Here is a 15,574-nt window from a genome sequence, read left to right on the forward strand (position 1 = left end):
TAAGTCTAAGTGAAAATCACAAGGAAGACCAGAAAAGAAAATTGGATGGTCACTGAAAGCTATTGCTCTCTGCTTTTTCTCAACACCCACTTGCCTTGAAGCACAAAACCCAGAAAATCTCAGAAAAAGAGTTTTTTTAATTCTTTGGCCTCAGTCATATGTTCACCCTGCAGCTGACTATACTAGTACTGTTAATTCCCTGGAATATTACTGTATTCTGTAGCATGTCAATAGACAATTCTTCCTCTACATGTGGAGTAGAGGAAAGAGAAGGATTTTGCACTGTTTCTCTCACACACCCCTTATCCAATGAGATAAACTAAGGCCACCCTTGAGCTTCACCAATCTCCTCTACCATATCTATCCTCTTACCGCCTTCCCATGCTGATATTTTGCCACCCAAAGCAACAGACCTACTACAATCTTCTCCTTGCAGTCTTGGCCACTATGGTGCTTCTAAAGAGACTTCATGAAGTTCCTTTAATATTCACTGGAATATCAGGTCATTTAAGTCAGTTCCCACATTAAATTATATTTGACATCACTGACTGGCGCCAGAGATCCTTGCCAATTGCACTAACACTCCTGGATTATGCCGATTTAAAGTGACAGAATGTGGTGTCTTGTGCAGCAATTTGTAGATGAACATAGAAAATATTAGAATCCTAGAAGTGAGACCAATTTTTACTTACGCTGCTGAATCCTTCCTCTCTAATGGGTTTGACAGCTACTGAAAGAAACAGGTAAGCCTCAAGTGTAACACACAAAAAAGAATGTAAACACATTGATGCTTTTGATGAAGGTTTGTTCCTCAATTATTTTGCATTGTAGTACCTCAAACTACCTCACACTGCTGGCATGATATATACGTGAACTACTTAGGAATTTTTCATTATTTGCAGGTTTCCTATCACAAAATTGGAAAGAGATATTAATGCATTGTTAACTGAAAATGAAGTGGCAACTACTGTTATTTTACAAGTCATCTTTAATGTTTACCACAGAGCTGCAAGATCAGTTACTATGTTGTGGTGGTTCAGAAGCATTTCTGGCCACAATCACCAAGGTTTCCCATAGTTATTAAAGCCATGCTATCTAAATAAAAGGACCTATTTAATAATCTCATTGAGAAAGATTCATAGAAGGTCTCCAGTACAACCTTATGCTCTCTGGGCATTTTAAATCCTATGATTAGGGGAAAACTGACTAACCCCATAGCCAGGATTCCTCCTTCACCTTTTTCTTCACCTGTATCTACTCAATATACAAAGGAGCTTTCCGTAAGCAGTCACCTTTTTCCCAGAATAGTCACTGTTTTCCCAGAATGCACCAGTCTGGGTGAAACAAGTACCACAGTCTTCGACATGTAGATATAACATTTGAGTGTATGTCTAAGAGATTCATATTGCTACTGCACTTTCATCCTTTCTCTGTAAAGATCTGTCTCACTGAGAAACTTTCAAAACTTGGTTGTACCTGGCTGTCTATAATCTCTGACAAATAGGTTCTTACTGACTATCTGTAACATCTGACAAAAGGGTAATAGTCTGATTAACCTGTGGCTATATGATTCAATTTTCAGTCTAACCGCCTCCAAATTTTCCTCTCCCATATCTTTATAGGGTTTTATAGTCTTATTTTCTTGTTATTGAAAGAGTAGGACATGAAGATTTTCATTCAGAAATTCAAGATCAAGACTGCTTTAGCCTATCTAATTCAGTGATGAGATTCATTCCTATTTTTTGGACCTACAAGTCACATATGCAAATGTCTTGACCAAATCTTTGCACCAGAAATATCTTTGCTTCTTAGCAAGCCAAAAACATTTCCAGTCCACTGTTTTGCCTTTCAATCTGTCTATGGCATCTATTCTTTACAAAAATGAGAAGAAAGATGTTGAAAAGATAGCATGCCTTGGTGATGACATTAAAAATAAGAAAAGCAGTATTGTTTATCACAAAATTTCTGGATTCTCTAGGTTCTAGTGAGAACTTATGGAAGTCTCATCTGATTCCTACACTGTTTCTGGGCAGTGTACTTTACAGTCTTCTGAGGGAACATGGTTTCCCCAGAAAAGTATTGAACATGTGACAGTCACTTACCTCTTGTTAATAACTTCCCCATATTGTAAAGCAACTTCATAAGGTAATTAAAAACAAACCACTGCCATACTTTATATCATCAACCATGTAGGTCTTAGGTTGATGGTTTATTTAGTATATAAAAATCAGATCCTTCTTTTGGCAAGATATCTTCTTGGAGCATTGAACTGTGGTAGGGAATCTGTGCATGAAGGCCCTGAGTACACCAGACTAATTATCCTGACCAACCTGTAACCATCTTTCTCTGTAATCATCCTTTGGATTCCCTTCTAACCCACCTACCAGAGATTTAGTTGCCTAGGTACAACATCATCTCTGATATAGCGCAGCTGTTTAGCCTTGGACCAGACTTAGATGAAAACAGCTAAATTGTGAGCTAGAGCCCTCATGTGGGGCCTCCACCTATGCATTCTCATACATTGGCTTGGGAGCTGCATTTTAGCTCAGGCTCTTGTCCTTGGTCCTTGCCTGAGCTACATTGTAAGTGTGTAGCGCCTGTCCTTGCAACTTGCTGTTCCTGGCCTTGCCTGGCTGACAGTTCTGCACCTGGGGAGGAGTAGCTCCATGCACTGGGAGATGACTCACAGGAAAGCAGCTTTGCAGAAAAGAACCTGGGGTCCTGGTGTGCAAGTTGACCATCAATCAGCAATGTACACTTGCAGCAAAGGCGGCTAACATTATCTTGGGCTTCATTAGGAAAAGCAAGATGGGACTAGACTTTTCTCAGTGAAATGGCTAGAGGCAGTGGGAACAAACTGAAATACAAGAAATTCCTTTTTAAACACAAGAAAAATAATTTTTACTGTGAGGGTGGTCAGGCACTGGAGCAGGTTGCCTGGGGAGATTATGGAGTCTCAGTCTTGCAGATACTCAAAACCTGGCTGGACGCAGCCCTAACTCTTATTGACCCTGCTTTGAACAAAAGGGTTGGAGTAGATGGTCTCCAGAGGTCCCTTCCAAACTCAGCCATTCTGTACTTATGTGATATAGCTTCCTGGTTTGACCTTGGACCTGTCTCATGACTTGTCTGGCAGTCACTGGACTGCTTCCTGAACTTGCCTACCATCACCAGACCTGCTCTACTTATCTTACTGTTGCCCTAGTTGGTGAGGTTATTGCCCCATGCCTGCCCTGCCATCACATCACCCTCAGCTCCTGGGTCAGCTAGTGCAGCTGCTGGCCCTTGCTACTCTCTGACTCTGAGTTGTGGCAAATTCTTGAACCATGAGCAGCAGGTTGGTTAACAGTGTTATTTGCAACATCTCACCCAATATTTTGCCTTAAACATCTCTAAGAAATGCAAAATCATCTGCACTAGAACTTTCTCCAAGACTACTGTTAGATGTCTCTTTGACTGCATGGTTGGGAAAGTCTATGTGTGTTTAGACATTTGTCTTACGTCTGATGGAGTCCTCAGGTAAAACAGGACAACGCATTGCCAGCTAAGGGTCCTGTTTTTCAATGGGATCTAACCTTACTGCCAACAGTTATAATAGGTCAATCCTCTGAGCAATTATCAAATTGATCCTCTCTTTATCTTTGAAGTTTGATTCCTGAGTGGGACTCTTTCTGGTAGACGAATGAGAAATAATATCTTGCAAAATAGTTTTTAAGGACAGAGTGTTTCTTAGAACACATACACTTTTACCCAGGATTGTGTCAGGTTTTCACTTCATCCAGAAGATTAGTCTGCCAGTGTCACCCCTTCCAATCTCCCTCTTTTGGCATGTTTTGCTTTTTTGTATTTTTAATAAAAGAACATTTAGAAAGATTCTCTCATGTGTTTTGTGTCTGCTACAGAGCACAACACAGAACTGGAATTTTCAATGTAGGGAACTTCTCACTAGATAACTGTATCGTATGAAAACTTGTTATGAGATAGCTAAAAAGGTACTCCTGATATAATTAATATCCATTTAACTAGAGCTTAGACATTACTGGTCTCAGTCAGTAACTGTGATTTATAAGGCTGCCTGTCCTGGTTTCAGCTAGGACAGAGTTAATTTTCTTCCCAGTAGCTGGTATAGTGCAGTGTTTTGGATTTAGTAGGAAAATAATGTTGATAACACACTGATGTTTTTAGTTGTAGCTAAGTAGTGTTTATACTAAGTCCAGGATTTTTCAGCTTCTCGTGCCCAGCCAGCAAGAAGGCTGGAGGGGCACAAGAAGTTGGGAGGGGACACCGCCAGGACAGCTGACCCAAACTGGCCAAAGAGCTATTCCATACCATACGACATCATGCCCAGTATATAAACTGGGGGAGCTGGCTGGGAGGGGTGGATCGCGGCTCGGGAAGTAACTGGGCATCGGTCAATGAGTGGTGAGCAATTGCATTGTGCACCACTTGCCTTGTATAGTTTAATTCTTTTAGTATTACTATTGTCATATTATCATTATCATTATCATTGTTTTTCATTCCTTTCTGTCCTATTAAACTGTCTTTATCTCAACTCACGAGGTTTTTTTCCTGATTCTCGCCCCCGTCCCAGGGGTGGGGGGGCAGTGAGCGAGCGGCTGCGTGGTGCTTAGCTGCTGGCTGGTGTTAAACCACGACACTGCCACAAAGACATCCATTCACACTTTTACTAAGCATGATTCTCTTCTTGAATGATTGAAGAATGCTGGTGTTGGGTTTTTTTTTTAACAGTTATACTTAACAATACTGTCCTGTTATTTTCATTCAAGATAAATTTTGTCAATGCCTCAAAAGCTTCCCCCATGTTAGACTTCACAGAAGGTGTCACTTCTTTACCCTATATCAGTATTTAAGACAGAAATATAATTCTTGAAATAGAAAATTATGTAAAACTTCAAACTGATTTTAACCTTGTTACTTAGCAAGATTTTCAGGATTTGATATTCCTCTTACTAAGTACCTACAGCTGGTCAGGAGAGGAGAAGAGAGAAGAACATGCTAAATTCAAATAGAGGAAGATATTCTTCTCTTTTTAATACTCATGACCCAAATCCAGGGTTTGTTCTCTACATTTCTGAGGACTGAATTTTGTCCCTTTTTACATTAATTGCAGTGGTCAGTAGGTGGGTTTGCCTGATCCATTCCAAAGTGCTTGTGATTTTGTCTTGGAGTCTTGTATTACTTCAGCTGTTCTGATTTGTGTTGCACATCACATTAACCAGAATGCCTATTTAGTACAAGAACTAAGTTTTGTTCATTTAGTTATTTAAATATTTGTTCCAATGGATTGTACTTGGAGGCTTTTGCTTATGTCAGCCTTGAAGTCCCATTATGCTCTAGGGAAGATCTATTATGTTTTACATATTTAAATTTTTTAGTATGCTTACAGTTTATATATAAGTACATAGTAAACATGTATCTTTTAAATATTTTATATTTTATATTTAAACTAGAAAAGAGAAGTTATAGTGAATGTTCAGAATTTCAGATCATTATCTGCTTAAAAGATTTAGACATTCATGCAAAAAGATGCCACATGTTTAGCACTGCTGAAGATTACCAATTAAAGAACACAAATTTCACATAGTCACTGATTTTGTAACCATACATTTGTTGTAAGTTTTTTTGAAGATCTGTTTGAAGCTCAGACTTGAAGTCTGTGGTATGTCTTTTTTCAGTTCATGGTTCACTTTCAGTGATTTAACTATTAATGGAATCTGCTTCTGGCCAAAAAATAGCAAAAATTCTTCTTGCTAGAGTATTTTCTGTAACTGTTTTTGAAGAAAGAGCTGTGATTTTAAAATGTTATCTTTATAGGAAAAAAAAAGAAATGTTTGTCCTACCTCAGGGTATTTACATCTTTGCTAACGGTTCATAAACAGAATTTTAGAAACTATCTGACTTAAAACATCATGGCCCATTTTTATATGATGACACAGACTACGGTCTCTTTTTTTGTTTAAAGCAAGTTTACATATAGGAGGCAGTAATATATCCATAGAAAGGTTTTCCTTCCCTTGTATACCAGGTCGTTTTTTTTAATTTGTAGAATTAAACCTTACCTATGAATAACAAAATACAAGACCAAATGTGGATAGAACTGCTTTTCAATATTGGGAAATATGAAGATGCAAAGGAAAAATCAGAACTCTTTAAAAATATGAGTAGCATTACTCATATTAAAACTCTTCTAAAAATATCACAGAAAAAAAATGAGTGCATCAATAAGAAATGAAGGAAATGTTAAAGGGCATCCTTATTCTGAATCACCAGTGCAGAGAGACTAATCAAATCTTACACTAGCATGGCATTGATAGATATTAAGCATAGGATATCTCATTCCACTGGCACACTGACAAACTACTAATACAAGATCTGAAGTGGTAAGGGGATTATCAGCAATGAGACTGCAATGTAAATAAATGGAATGTCTATTTCTTTGCCTATGGCACTAGTTGCTGTTATAAAGCTTTGGTTTTATATATACGTTTCTATCATCCATGCTTTTCATATTTACTTAATTGATACCTTGAAATACAGTATTTCAGTTACCTTTTATTTATTGTGTAAGTGTTTGTTCCTTGTTTCTGTAACCTTCTCAGCAGCATAGCCTTCCTTTTCACTAGTGCATATGAAACTTAAAGAATATTTTTGTGGATCACTTTATCCAAGAACCTAAATAAGGCCTGTTACTCACTGGCAGTTCCTGTGTACAGAGGTAGAGATGAATGTCTGCTACATAATAGCTATTTTACTATGAATATTATTTCATAAATCTAAGTGAAATACATACTCATAGGATTCAGGTGCATAGATGAAAGCCATCTTATTAGAAATGATAACATTTAATGAATTTTTTTCCTACATTCCATGTTATGGAAATTGAAACATGCCCATTTAAAAGTAGAGAAACTGCTTAAGCAACAAATTACCAAACTCTGTTAATTTCCCTGACCAGGTAAGATCAGCATGAGGATCCACTGTATAATGACATAATAACAAAAGTTTTAATTTGATACGCTAGACAGATGTGCACAAATGCACTAATCAAATAGGGCAACAAATTTCCAGCAGCCGCAATGATAGCTAAAAAAAATTTCAAATTAATATCAGATACATGTCTATAAGTCTATATATAAAAATGAATTAATACACAGTAAAAAAATATACCTCCTATGTCTTACCTGGCCATCAGCTCTGACACTTACTTAACTTCCTACCTTGATCTTGCTCACAGTTTCAGCATCCGTGTGTCTTTGTGGTGGAGAGCCTTTTTTCCTGTCATGGGGTTAGATATTCACATTCTGTTGTGTACTTTGATCCCCAGATTCTATTTGTTTTACCTGCTTTTGACTTCTGCCTCACCAATATCTATCTTCACTTAATTGTGTTACTTCATTATACTTAATAAACTGCTTGGAACATGGATTAAACAATACCTCGATATAAAAACCTACAATTAATCCATACATAATTCTAGTTACTACTGTTCAACATCTTTTCTACAGGCATTAAAATTCAAAATTCTGGTAAAAAATAAAAAAGTTGGAACAATTGAGGAAAGTATGCTCAGGAGAGATCTTGACAGTCATGGTGAGACAGGGGAAATTTCTGAATTCGAAAATGTGTCCGATGAAGATGAGACTGATGAAAAAGCCCCTCTTTACCCAAAGAATGATTCCTCAAAAAGAAAAGGTGAATGTAGACCTTCAGCCCCACCTCGGAAAAAGGCAAAGGTAACTTTTGTCTCAACTGAATTTAGAAAACACATAGATATATGCCAGCTTTTTTTAATAAAGAAGGAATATATTATCTTAAAATAGAGACTAAATTTAAAAAGTAGGCTTTGAAATTACTTAGACCAATATATTTTGAAATGATATGTTTTAGCTCAAGGTTTCAGAGTTTTTCTGATCCTTGCAAGACAATCCAAACTGGAGCATATTTTAGTATCCAACTAAAAAGCAACCCTTCCCTGTGCTCACATCCTAAACTCCACCTGCATTTTTCACTTTCAAGTCTTGTGCTTGTCCCAGGTGCTCCATACCACAATAGATCTAAGATAAAGTTGCCCAACTGCTTTGTTGCTCTCAAGGCCCTTCTGGAGCTATGCATGGAGAACACTCATAGCAGTTCCTGATGATGAAGGACAGAGTTAACTATTTCTTCCTGCAGTCCACCAGTCTATCTTGGAGATTTTGAAGAGTTCCCATTCCCCTATTTTCTTATGTTCTGGATTTATACATGAAATTAGGTGTAGAGTTCTAGTTGTGTTAAAACATTTTTAAGCACTTATAGTAGAAAAGGTATTTTTACATTTATCATGTAGAGACTTAACATTAAATACTATTTCTGAGAGTGCAAAAATTGGATGTAATTTTCTTTTTGATAGTCAAATTGAACTTACTCATTTTTTTAACCAAATAATAATTTTCTGCCATGGAAATCTGTTGCTCCATCAGGGTTCAAACTGCTTTGTTCAAGATTTTTAAGCAGGCAGGAAGCACCCACTATCCAGTCACTTTTGCACATCATGCTCTGATTATCTGAATGTAGGTAGACTGGTAATGCTCCTCAGGGCTCAGCGTTTTTGCTGAGAGGCAATGTCTCTTCCTCTGTGTCTCTTCTCTAAGTGATTTGAAGGTCAAGATCTTTGCTTCTTTCTCTTTCTATCTGATATAGAGAGATAGTAAGGAAAAATTCTGAGGAAAGATGGAGTCCTCTCTGAACAGGGAAGGACAATGTTCCAAATAATAGGGTCACATATATTTGTAACATCATGTTACAGACCAGAACATACACCACATACATCTTTATTAACAGCAGCAACAACAGATGTCTGGTCATGTTTCACAGGCAGAAGAGAAAATTGTTTCTGGGGTCCCACTCTATTGGAGTGGGAGTATTTATTCTGAGGTCCCACTCTATCACTTTATTGGAGAGTGGGAGAGCGTTTGAATCCACACCCAAGACACCCTAGTGATGCTGTTGGCTTTGGCTGTGTCACTGCATTCCACATCCAGAGAGCTGTATTATTCAGGAGATTAGCTCACAAGTTCATGCTAAGTAAAATGAATAGGTCACACAGTACCTCAGTTTAAGAGATAAAACCTTGGTAAAATTTCAGTTGCTTCAATGTACAGCAGCCTTTGCTTTTGCTTGTTTTGGTAATGGAGCAAGACTAAACAAAGACTTTGGCCAAAGAACTTTCCATCTTAATTAAGAAGAACAGAGTTTTCCTAACTTCAGAGCAATGCTTGGAGGAATATACCTATGATTGATTTGCTTGGCACAGTAAAATATTCTCCTGTTATTCTACATTTTGTAGTTGAGTTTGTGCTATTGATGTATAGACTCTTCTGCTCTTTTTTTTTCTCCAATACTTCCTACCAGTATACCTTTTCTAGTACTTTAGGTATTTAGGAATATAAAGTTGGACATATATTTTAAATGAGTAATGTTAAGAGCCATGAAAAATGATGTTAATTTACATACCAGTCTAAGAAGCAGGGAAATGATAAAGCTGTCCCACAGAACACTGTGCTGGGAAGCATTGGCCACATCTCTCCATTCACACTACAATTGCTATGATGAACATAGAGACAATAACCTTAACTGTCTCTGACTGGATCAACTCTGACTATCAAATATTCATTAATTGTGACACATTTTCCCATGCTTTATGCATCCAAAATGATAGTTTCTTCTGAATTGTTAATAATAATAATGAAATATGTGTTACTGTGATTTTTTTATTCTTCCATTATTTTATATTGTGATTATTAGATGAAGAAGATAAAAATCGCCATTGCATTGTCGGACCTTGTGATTTACACCAAATCTGAGAAGTTTGTGAGCTTTGAGCATTCCCTAGCTAATCAGAAATGCTATGAAAATAATTCAATTGGAGAGGTTCGAGCACGAAAATTTGTAAAACATTCAGGTAATTTCTTTTGATTTAATCAGATAAAAACTACAATGTTGCTACGGTTCACTGCTTAGGCATTGGAAGCGTTAAAATTTCATGAAACACATGCTGTCCAATTTTATTTGGTTGTTTTTATAACAGTGTTTTAGAAAAATCTTGTCATTTGCACTGCATTTTTATATTTCAGTTGGTTTTGTGAGGAAAATTGAAATTCAGCTTTGTTTTAGTTTCATGTAGTTTTATAAGAACAAATATTAACAGTATAAAAAATGTATGAATACCTTTTGATTCATTGTTTTCTGCATCCAATAATTTAGAAGTTACAGTCAATACTTAAAAATGTGTGGAATAGATTTCACCTCCCCCATGGGTGGTCTGTAGTACTCACTGGAGTTGGGCATGCAGTGCCCCTGGCTTTGATGATAACTGTAGATAAGAGAATCCACATTGACGGAATGAATAAACCCCATAGCAGGCAGTTTGCTCCATTGGACCAGATCTTTCATACCAGCCAAGCTGGATTATTCAAAACTCATTCTGTGTTGGAGCATCTGCATTTGGTGCAGCCAATACAGTGCAGCCTCTGCTGTTTTAACTCCAGTTGTCTGCCAACAGCCTTAAGGGAGTGTTAAGAACAGCGATCACTGACCATGAGAATGAAGTCTGCCACAGGCCCATTCAGTCAGGGCCAGCCCAGCTGCCATCCACCACTTTGTGGAGATGATTCAATGGTTGGTTAGGTGAATGGTGTTGAACGGCGCCAAAACAAGTAGGCTTTTGCCAGCCAGCCATAGTCAGAGTCCTCTCTGGTCCCTCCCGCAATCTAGTGAACATAAAGGTAGTTCTATTAATAAAAAATAAAAAAAAAGGGGGGGGGCAAGGGGAGGATGGAAAGGATCAGCGTGATGACCCTGGAAAAGTAAAGTTTTTATTTCATTACTAAACAGGAATAATGTAGATAGAAGTCATCGGAAGTTTTCCACATCTGTGTAGTTTATGCCTTTGTGGGAGGGAACACTGCTAGGAGGAAGAAAATCAACTCGCTTGAATAGTTAACATCTTCTGAAGATTATAAAGGAACCAATTAAGTGTCTTAGAAATGCACTGTTCACTGGTCTTGAGACTTTCAGTCATTTTATTTAAACCTCAAAACAGCAATCAAGCTAAGATCATCTTGGGATAATTTTTTTCCTATTGAACTATTAAAGAATGAGTGGGCTTTTTGATCAATTTCCTGTTTTGTGTATTTTAATTTTCCATGAGAACACAGTGGTCTTTAGTGTAAAAATCATATACTCACCTAACAAAGAGGTGAAGAAACAGAATATTTCCATGAAGAAATGATTCCTGGTTATTGAGCCTTTAAAAAAAGTCTGCACTATACACAGAAATCCTATCAGATTCAAATATACAAAAAATATTAAGGTTTTAAAATAGGATTTTAGCCATATCTCAGTGGCCCATATACTAATGTTAACATGCATAAAAATGTCCTAAAATAGAAATACATTGATATGATATACTCATTAAGTAAAAAAAACCCAAAATTGCTGGATTAGATTATTATCTTTTTATTATTTATTCAACTAGGATCTCTCTATTAATAAAGTTTTTCTTACCAAGGTTTTATCATTCTGTTTTTCAGCTAAAGAGTTTGTTTCACATACTTCAAGATTCATTACAAGAATCTATCCCAAAGGAACAAGAACAAACTCTTCAAATTATAATCCTCAAGAGTTCTGGAATGTGGGGTGTCAAATGGGTATGTACGTTTGCAGAGACTGTTGCATTCCAGGCTTTGCAGAGACTGTACAGATACAAGAGTTTTTCCTTCCTATAGTATTTTTTGTGTTATGTAAGTTACATATTTTCCCTCAGTGGCATCACTTCCATTTTGTGTTATCTAAACTTCTCCTTCAGTCTACATATCCTAGTAATTTTTCATCCCAGAATCCAGGAATTCTGGTATATAATAACTAAGGGGAATATTATTTTCATCTATTTACTTTTGTAATTAGTTACAATTAGGCCCTAACTAATTATAAATATCACTTTCTGTTAAATAGCTATATCTTATCCCAAATATCCCAGTTTATTATAATTCATTAATTTCTTTAAACTACCATTTCTTTTTCTTTTGGATAATAAGAAAAACACTAGTAAGAACAATATGACTTTTTTAAGCTTTGAACCTTGTTTTGTATTACTCCTAGCCCTAAGATTAAACAAAGCATGATTTTATCTTATGAAACAGTGTCTCAAAACCACTATATATGTATATATATATATAAAAACATCTTTCAACAGCTAAACCAGGATTTTTTTCTTTTTCTTCATATATTATCTCCCTTTTTATTAATAATTCTATGATGTTTATCTGTGGGTGTCTGTAAGGAGAGTCTAAATGATAATTTATATTTTACTGCCTGTTTGGGCTGAAATTATTATGTTAACTATGTTACCTTAGGTTTTGAGGTAAAAGCGAGTGTGCTATGCATTAAGCACTGTATTGCCAAAAAAAAAAATTGCAATATACTTTTCAAGAAAATGAAAATAGATTACATTCTTTTGCATGCTGTATTAATCAAATTCCATAACCTCCGTGCTTATTTGTCAGCTGTGGCTAAGGTATAAATGGAGCATATTTATAGGAGAAAATGGGAACAGTAGCTTCTTACTCTTCTTTTTTTTTCCTTCTTTTTTTCTTTTTTTCTCTTTTTTAATTGTTTCTCTTTAAAAAAAAAATAAATTCTTTTTCAGCAGAAGTTTAGCAGTCTTTATAGCTACTTTGTAGTTAGCAAGGGAATAGAAGCAGCTGCCTGTTTAGCTAAAGGTGGGAATTGTTGGAATGCAATTGCATTTGCGTTTTCCTAAGGTTGCCCTATATCATTGAATTAGAAGAGGTGACGGAAAGATATATATGTGTCATTTAGGAATTTTTACACAGCAATGGAAGTCTCATCTGAAGGATCTGTGGGTTTTCAATGGGTTTGTGTGACTGGAGTGGCACAGATGCAGGAGATGTGGGCACAACAATCAATATTGCTGCCAAGAATTCCCAGATTATGATATGCTACTGCAAAGAAGCACCCAAATGCTCCTGGTCAGCAGAATACCCAGGTATAGCTGGGAGCTGCCGGGAGTCTCCAGTGACTCTATAGATGCAGTGTAACTTTATCATCTTAATTTCCAGTACAAAGCATATTAGTTCCCTGAGCAATGAAATAACAATAACTTCTGTTTCTCTTCAAGTTAGTTTTTAATTTTAAATTGTTAAAAATAAGCATGACTTCTGTACTCAGCAGGCTTTGAAAAACCTCTTACTTGTAAGCACTTTCCCCTTTTTAATGGCTTTAGAGGCAATCTTGCCTTCATCTTTTTGTTCTTCAGTTTAAAAGATTCTCAGTTACAGAATATTTTTCTACGTCAGTCTGCGACACCTTCTTCAGCCTTAGGTAGAGAACAGTATTTTTTGCATCCACATATATATTCTGTCTTTTATTCTGATTCTATACCAAGGCCACCTGAGGGAAACTGTGGGGTGAGCAGGGCAGTTTGCCGTAGGCTCCCAGTTCTGAGAGGTGAAAGGTATGGTCTCACCTTGTTATATTATAATATGTACTCATACAGAAACGGGCACAGATTTCACTTTGCTTGTAGGGTCCTGGAGCTTATGTGCACCCTTGCTCCAGGCTTCCTTTTTCACTTGTTTCCTTTCTCAGCTCCCAAATTATCTTCTGTTTCAAGTTACCATCTCAGAAATGTTTTTAACAGTGTGCTAGTTCCAATCAATCATGCACATGCATATTATTTATTGTTTAACCCCCTAATGTATCCCCAGCTACTCTCCTACAGTTATAGAACTTAGAAGGAGCATCATGCCTCAGCTTTCACTGAGATTGCTGTTCCCACATCTGTGGGCCTGACCACAAGTGGTGGAGGACATCCCCAAGCCTAAATTTCTTACCTTTTGCTGTCCCCACCCCGAGCTATGCCATGCTGTCAGTGCCACATGTTGAGGTAATGTGGGAAACAATGACTAGGGAAATTGCATAAATTTGACCACTCAGTGCCGGCTGTTCCATGAAAGAACTGAAATGTACTCAGACCCCCCATAATTCTCCCATTGTTACAAATTCTGCTTCTCATCCTGACTGTTGTATTGAGGTATAGTTTTACAACTACAGTAGGAGTAAAAAAATTACTGGTTAGTATAAATTTTGTTTATGTCTGTGTCATTACAAATGTTTGTTTACAGTCAGATTTGGACGTGGACTAGCTATTGCTGAAGTATCTCGCCATTACCATACCGTTTGAAATTGTTTCAATTATAGTCTGTCCTTGTGATTGATCCTCATTTAGCTTGCTGTCTTGCTATTGCTGGATTATTTACCTGGGGTGGTGCACTCTCTGTATACTATCTACATTGTTATTAAAAAACAGTAAGTTTGTTTCATGCTTAAAGGAAGTGCTAGCCAGAGGTCCTTAATTTAAAATTGAATTCATCTCTCAGGCTTATCATACTGCAGTTTACTAGTTTTCTTTCTAGCCTGTAAATCTTCACACTGATCTCTGCAAAGAATATCCATTTGTTAGATCTCAAACAGGACTGAAGTCTTTCAAAATGACTACTTTGAGTGTTGACTCAGAGCATACTTTAATGAAAAGTCATTCTAAACAATGTATACAAAACACGATTTTTGTTGTATAGGGGCTTTGGGCTCCTTCCTGGAAGTATTAAAAACATGCAGGAAGTGGTTAGATCTGCCCTCTTGGTCACATCATTTGCATCTTCATTTAAAGAAACATTTTTCTCATGGGAATAGGCTGATTATATAGCAATTCTCCACATACATTATTTTCAAGCCATGTCAGATCTATTCTTGATTCCTTAATCTGTTTTAGATAACTGTTTGGCAGAAATATAACTCTGCTTCACAATGCAGCTCCCAAAGCTCCGCTCAGTGAATCTTCTGCTGATGTCCTTCCACTGATTTAACACAGATTTTTAAATTTTTGTGTCTGTCCTGTGTCCATATAGCCCACGTATCCCCCCTGTCTCCCTGCCATTGCACTCTGCATCTCATGCACAGAAGTAATCCCTCCAGATCCCTTCTACCACTTCCCTAAAACTGTTCATGGGACTCTCAGATTTCTCCTGTATGTCACCTATTCCCCTTCCTCAGCTCCTTTCACCCTCCTCACACCTGCTGGCTTACCCTTCTCGCTTACCTTTAAGTTCCTCTAACATCCATAACTGTTCTGGCTGGGCAAAGAAAATATATTAGGTTTTGTTCAAACCTACATATAATACTCCCTGCCAGGCCTCTGCATCATGTAAATGATGAGAGTTGAGTTATTCCTTCAATTCCCTTAGTGATAGACCCAAAACAGTGCTCTCTTCTGTACCTTGCCAGCAATTTTCTCTAAATTGGTTGGAACATATTAACTCGGAGCAGCCTGGCACTCAGCTAAAGCAGGATGAAATGGTCCAACAGGCTCAAGATTTGTTGGGGCTGAGGATGAGAATTATGTAATTGTGTAAACCTCATTTCCAGAGGATGGCAAGTTAACAACCACAGTAAAAAGTAGAGAGTTTCCACAAAATCGCTTTTGGATATCACTGTG

The 15,574-nt window shown here is 37.1% G+C and overlaps 1 protein-coding gene across 1 annotated transcript in view; it reads left to right on the forward strand.

Annotated features, from left to right (window-relative positions):
* Positions 1–15,574, forward strand: part of PLCZ1 (phospholipase C zeta 1) — a 58,992-nt gene that overhangs the window by 25,455 nt on the left and 17,963 nt on the right. Inside the window, exons 7-9 of the mRNA XM_050913330.1 lie at positions 7,527–7,754; positions 9,805–9,961; positions 11,592–11,708. Coding sequence (XP_050769287.1) covers positions 7,527–7,754; positions 9,805–9,961; positions 11,592–11,708 — 502 coding nt within the window. The remainder of the gene's footprint in view (positions 1–7,526; positions 7,755–9,804; positions 9,962–11,591; positions 11,709–15,574) is intronic.

This window comes from Gymnogyps californianus, chromosome 1, assembly GCF_018139145.2.
Source record: "Gymnogyps californianus isolate 813 chromosome 1, ASM1813914v2, whole genome shotgun sequence".
Lineage (NCBI taxonomy): Eukaryota > Metazoa > Chordata > Aves > Accipitriformes > Cathartidae > Gymnogyps > Gymnogyps californianus.